Source organism: Chinchilla lanigera, unplaced genomic scaffold (assembly GCF_000276665.1).
Source record: "Chinchilla lanigera isolate Chin_1 unplaced genomic scaffold, ChiLan1.0 scaffold00035, whole genome shotgun sequence".
Taxonomy (NCBI): Eukaryota; Metazoa; Chordata; class Mammalia; order Rodentia; family Chinchillidae; genus Chinchilla; species Chinchilla lanigera.
This window is the reverse complement of record NW_004955436.1, coordinates 12,473,306-12,479,872: the sequence shown is the minus strand read 5'-3', so window position 1 is coordinate 12,479,872 and position 6,567 is coordinate 12,473,306. Positions and strand designations below refer to the sequence as shown.

Genomic DNA, 6,567 nt, shown 5'->3' with positions numbered 1-6,567 from the left:
AGCTCCCAGGTGAGAAATGCTTATGCTCTAACCCTGAAGTGAACTTTGGATCTTTTTCTCTTCGACACGTGTTTATCGTCCACAGCCCCGGAGCAGCGTGCATCCCTCCCATCCCCCTCCACACACATCCACCCAGGAAAGCAACCAAGACTGAGAGTACCAAAGTTTTATTTGTTAAGTCCACATTCTTAGCTTACAGACACCTACATTCTGTAGAAGACTCTTTTCTCTCTGACAATACATAGACTGGCCAGAAACCAGGGAAAAAGTCCTTGGATCACAGCCATCGTAAAATTTGATTTAATGCTCCTGAAAGCGCTCACTCTCCCCTAAATTCCTGTGACAAGCTTCAGCACGAAGTGTAATCACCACATTCAGTTTCAAAGTTCAAATGCCTGTCCCTCCGATAGGTAAGCACACGCCCACAGCACAGGATGACAGAAAAACCTTAAGAGTGGGGAATAACCCCTCCTGCAGAGGGGCCTGGTCTGGGCCCCACACCAGCTCCTCCCTTGGAGACACAGGGCTGAACCACTGGCCTAACAGCCCTTGTACTCTGCAGGGTGCTTACTGTTGGGACAGACTTGTAAACTTTTGCCTGCTTTCCCTTGACATTTGTCCTGTTTTCTCTGATTCTCAAAAATATTTTAAAATTCTGCCTGGTTCTTTTATCTGCGAAAGCTTCTCACCTCACTTAAGAAGTACTGACTTGAGGCTTGGCATTGAAATTCAGGATAAAAAAAGGTTTCATTCTGCATTTGAAAAAGCACAAAATGGCTCTTTATTGGAGAGGGAAGATAAAGGCATTCGCATGTACAGTCAGCCCTCCATACCCCCAAGTTCCGCATCTGACCAAGTGCAGTTCAAAATTATTTGGAAAAGAAATCGCATCTATACTAAATACGTACAGGCTTTTTTGTCGCATTATTCCCTAAATAGAAAAGCAACTATTTAATATAACACGTGCACTGCATTAAGTATACGTAACCCAGAGGTGATTTATTAAGTATGTAGGAGGATAGGCACAGGTTATATGTGACTAATACAGTTTTATACAAGGGGCTTCAGCATCTACACATTTTGGCATCAAAATTTTTGATACCCAAATGAGGAGGACGTTTACTCCTGGACCCAATTCCCCCTGAATCCGGAGGGGTGATTGGATGGCCCGTGAATTTATGGTTCCACTTGAGAGAAGGGAGGTCAGTCCCTGTGTTTTAAACTGATGAAATAATAAAAGGAGGAGTCTTTCTCACAAAAAAAGAAAAAGAAGAAGAAATGGAATGCAACATAAGAACAACGGAAGAAAGCTAAGCAGGAATATATATACTCTTTCCTTAGAGTCAGCACAGCAAATGTCAGTCTGACATTTCCTTTAAGAGCAGACTGTTATGACAAAGCCAGAGAAATGGAGCAGTTATGCGTGACAAACCCGTCACCGTGACACCTCTAGAATTGCTCGAAGTAGTGGTAGCATGGGAAAATGCCAAGGGATATTCGAATGTCCCTCTTCATTGTGTTCACCAGGGCAGACCCAGCTGACAGAGCCAGGAGCACGAGGGTGTCCTTCTTCTTGGCACCTTGCTCATGCCTTTGAAGTAACAGCTCCCACCCTCAGGGCCTTTCCACACTTTGCTGCCTCCACTACCCGCCCGGCTGTCAGGACGGGAACTCAGTCAGCTTCGCATTACTACTGTTTAGCACGGGGAGCGGCGCCTTGCCAGGAACTGAGCTTTGCAAAGACACTTTAGGTAGAACTGGTTGTGTGTCTGTGTGAGTGCGGAAGATCATACACAGAACAGAGAAGCACTGCCACAAAGAGGAAGCCGGTATTCTTCTACTCCTTTTGCTAAGAGAGGAAAAGCCCTGGCTATTACACACCACACAAACACAGGAGGACGCCAATGGTGGAAAGACGGCAGACAGGTCGAGGACCTCCGGACCCAAGGAACTCTCCTCTCGGCACTGCGCTGAGTGTCCTGAGATTTCTTCTTAGCTCAGACAGCTCAGACCTGGAAAGGCAGCAATGTAGAAACACCCAGGAGCACTGGGAAACTAAAAAGCCCTGAGAGAAACTTACTGTCTCTCCTGCCAAGGGACCAGAAAAGTGACAGAGCCAGGAAGACACAAAACACAGGCTGTTCTGCTCCAGTGAGGCACCACGACGCCACCCACAGTAGCAAGGGCACAGTGGAGGTAAAGAGGTGCCCAGCTCTCTGCCAGTGTCACAGAAGGCTGAGCTGGGGACCACAGCCTTCATCCCCACTACCACAGTCCCGGGGCATCTGTACAGACCTGTGTGAGCAGTGACCGGTGCCATGAGCATCCCCATCCCTACCAGGGAAGCGCTGACAGAGGCCTAGGGGGAGCTGAATGCCACCGCACTCACCCCAAGTGCCAGCGGGGAACCTGGACTCCAGTTTTCAATGAAAAATCATTCATATGAGCTGGGCATGGTGGCACATGCCTGTAATCCCAGCACTCAGGAGGCTGAGGCAGGAGGATCACCATGAGCTCGAGTCGAGTCTGGGCTACATAGTGAGTTCAAGGGCAGCCTGAGTATATAGCAAGACCTTGTCTCAAAAAAAAAAAAAAAAATTTTCGTACCTAGAAGCAGAAAAATCTCTGGAATGAAAAAAAAGACAACTGATAGATGCAAGCACTGCAATGACACCGATGTTGGACTTGTCTGATGAGGATTTACAGCGGCCATAATAAAAATGTTCCCACAGGCAATGGCAAACGCACTTGAAACAAATGAAGAAATACAAAGTCTTAACAAAGAGATGACAATTCTCAGCAACTAGAAGTTATAAAGAAAAAAACAGAAAGAAATTTGAGAAATAAAATATACCATAAATGAAATGATAAAAATCGATGGATAGGCTCAAAACCAAAATGGACTAGACATAGGGAAAAATAATCAGTGAACTTTAAGACCGGAAAATAGGCTGAAATACACACACACACACACACACATACACACACACACACACAGCCTCAGGAAACTACAGAACTAAAACAAAAACCTTGTGAAACTTTCTACATTATTTAATACATTTCAGCTGCAAATTATATTACCTACAGGTCTTTGTGGCTGGCCTCATGGCAGCTAAAGAATGATTATCATAGGAAGGGCATATAAAAATCTTTGCTGTATTAATACAATATCTGTATTGGACCCAGGTAACCCCAATGCTAAAATAGCCTTTGAAGGTTCGTATGTTGGAATGCAAGTGTGAAGTCAATAACAGGGGGAAATCAAGTTTGTTTGGTCAGATGTCAAGTCCTCAGACACAATGTTAAGTGACAGGTGACACATTCTTTCCACATGCCTTGAGCATCAACATGACAGCTAGGCCCAGAACAGCTGTGCTGCTGCTGGGGTCATTCTTGTGCTCTGCGAAGTGTTTTTGCCTCCCATCCCTGTGACAAGTGCCAGCCCACCTGTGCCGACAGGTTTCACCCTAAAATTTCACCCAGAAAACACCCAGTTTTAACAGTCTAAAAGAACCAAATCGAGGGCTACTTTCAACTTCTATTAATTACCAGTGAACAAAATACAATTTTTTGCACCAATGTAAAATTTGATAATAGGTAGATATATTCAAATCTTCTCTCAGAGTCCAACTTGTCAGAGCCATTAAATCTGAAGAAATCCAATCCCAATTTTTTTTTTTTTAAAAACCACCAGATTAATAACTTAGCTTTTGAGGGAGTGTACAAAAAAAGGGAAAAGGAGGATTTCAGAAGTATTTGGGCTTCCATTCATTTTTTGATTAAAAGTAAAAAACAACAAAACCCCAAGCTAAAAAGAATACAGAACCACTTTCAAATTCTTGTAGAGACGCTAGTGTAGGGGCTGGGGATTTAGCTCAGCGGCAAAGCGTTTGCCTGGCAAGTGCAAGGTCGTGAGTTTGGTTCCTGGTACCGGAGAAAAACCAAAAAAAAAAAAAAAAAAAAGAAAAAAAAAAGAGACGCTAGTGTAACATGGACCATTCCAACCCTATTAATTAGGCTAGTGTTTGCCAATACCATAAAAGGTAACTGTCAATAACGCAATTCTAGTATCTGGTGTCCAGACAGTCTTCACAGCTACTTCTCCGTGAAGGCAAGTAGAAAAGCAGTTAGCCCAAAGTCTGCCTTTCCTCCCAGAAGAACAATGCATGTGATTCTCACACATTTCGTCTGTACGGGACGTATCAGGAACACCTCCCACTGCCCTGCCGAGTCCAAAGGTTCCCTGAGATGTTTGGAGTCTCGGTTCTAACTCCGCTTGCCAATTTCTAAACAACACGACAGTGTGGGCGCGGGACTGTATAAAACGTAAGAAAGATCCTCTCAGAAAGACTCAGGGTATGTTTTTGGCTTTGGTTTTTTTTGGAATTAAAAGAATAAAAAATCAGTCTTCCTCACTGAAGATTGGCAAATGTGTTTTCAGCTTCAAAATGTCTGCCACAGGCTGTTTTCTTTCTTGATAGAAGCTGAGTCCGGTGATGTGTTCAACATCTGTAACCCGCGCTCTGTGTAACTTCAACAGCTCCTCGATCCATGAAGGTTCACTCTTCTCATGCTACGAGGATGGAAAATAAAGAAGAAAAGTCACCGGAGAACACAGAGTGCCCCTTCCCACTCAGCGCTCCCTCTCTCCCATGCAATCTGCTTTGATATTTTGGAAATGGCAGCTGCCGTAAGATCTGTTAGGCATTGAGGGGTTGGGGATATAGCTCAGTGGCAAGGTGCCTGCCTGGCAAGCGTGAGGTCTTGGGTTCGATTCCCGGTTCCAACAACAACAAAAAAGACTTGTTGGGCATCATCCCTATATTTGAGTAGCTTGCCCTCTATGGTAAGCATGCAAGCTTATTTACATGGATCGATTTTGGGAAAAAAGAAAGCATAGCTTAACAGCTAGTTATATACTGCATAGAGACTGCGAGGAGCGTCATTCATGTGGAGTTAAAAAAAACTACTAGAAAACTAAGACTACAAGGTAAGGTAGAAGAGGAGGGGAACTGCTGTGAAGAAACCTGGCTGGATGAAAAATGGGGTCAAGATAGTCACAAAGCACAACTTCACTTCCGCTGAGAGGAAGAGCTCAGAGGAGAGGTCAGAAAAGAATTAGAGGCAGATACGCTCGCGAACGGAAGCTGAGGCGGGGGTTGCATCAGGAGTAGGGGTGGAAATCACGCATCCTCATGCCAGCGTGTTTGCGAGACGGGCCACGGCACGGAGTTGGGTGAGGGAAGTGTTTGCCGGAGGCTGGGCTATGCCTGTCCTCTGAAGACATTTGCCCAAAAAGGTCCACACACCCTTGGGACACTATTAGTTGAAAATGATAAATACAGACTTTGTGTATACAAAACAGACCAACCACTTCCCTTTCCCCCAAGGTTCCAGCTGCACACCCTTCACACTCAGGCTCTTTCCCTGCACAACCTTGACTCTGGGAGTAGACTCCTTGATCACTAGCTGTATCTCCATTACAGAATTTAATAAAAGTGTGATTATCTACAGTGGTGGCATGATAGCTTTTGGAATGGCTGAGCTGGAAAAGGAACTCAACGCCTGGCACAGTGTGGCACTTGCAAATATCTCAGCTGACGAGATGGACGCATAAGCCTGCGGCTGCCTTCTCCTTTCTGGCAGGAGAACAGAGAGGTGAAATTTAGAGAAATTTTACACAGTAAAAGTGGTGGAACTTTCCGGAAAGACAGAAACGGTCCGGGACCCTAGCGGTCCTGCAGCATCCCTGAACTTCCTGTGTGGTGTGATGGTCAGTCTCCACATTACACCACTGTGCAATTTCTAAGTCCAAGTCCACTCAAGAGCCGTGTTTTTTTCCATAGTAGTGTCCAGGGTAGACACACATGCAAACGTGTGCGGGAGACAAAAGGACCCTACTTACGGCGCAGCTCTCGCTGTTATCGGGCCGGTGAGGCAAGATGAAGGCCACGGTGTCTAAGTTGCTACAATACGAGGGGGTCCCGGATGCGTTTTTACAGCTGGTCAGCACCACGAAGAAGTGGGTGGGGATCAGAACATCTTGGTTACGGATGCGTGTGCTGTTCCTGTAAAACACACAATGCTCAGCTTCAGACAGAAGTCGCTTTCTTCTTCATTTTTCTTAGTCCGTGTTTGCAGGACACAATGGATAGACTCATTGTGGGGAGTTGTGCACGTATGTGACACATCTTAATTCTTTGTATGTCCCGTCTCCTCCCCTCCAACATCTCTTCCCATCTGCAAAAGATCTACACCCGTTTCCTACTGTTTGTATTTATTTTGCTTTTTATTTATACTCTGGATTTCTCTTATAAGAGAAACCATACATGCCGGGCATGGTGATGCATACCTGCAATCCCAGCACAGCACATGGGAGGCTGAGGCAGGAGGATTGCTCTGAGGGCAAAACCAGCCTGTATAGCCTGGGGTGTACAGTAATTTCAAGGCCAGCCCAAACTACAAAATGAGACCCTGTTTCAAATAAGTGAGACCTGGTTTCAGAAAACCAAAACCAAAACACCAAAAAACCCATATGACATTTAAGCTTGTGTGTCTTATTTATTT

The 6,567-nt window shown here is 45.2% G+C and overlaps 1 protein-coding gene across 1 annotated transcript in view; it reads right to left on the bottom strand.

Annotated features, from left to right (window-relative positions):
* Nucleotides 1–2,658: 2,658 nt before the first annotated feature.
* Nucleotides 2,659–6,567, bottom strand: part of Enpp1 (ectonucleotide pyrophosphatase/phosphodiesterase 1) — a gene marked incomplete at its 5' end in the record, with an annotated part of 61,068 nt that continues 57,159 nt past the window's right edge. Inside the window, 2 exon segments of the mRNA XM_013516652.1 lie at nt 2,659–4,573; nt 5,906–6,068. Coding sequence (XP_013372106.1) covers nt 4,403–4,573; nt 5,906–6,068 — 334 coding nt within the window.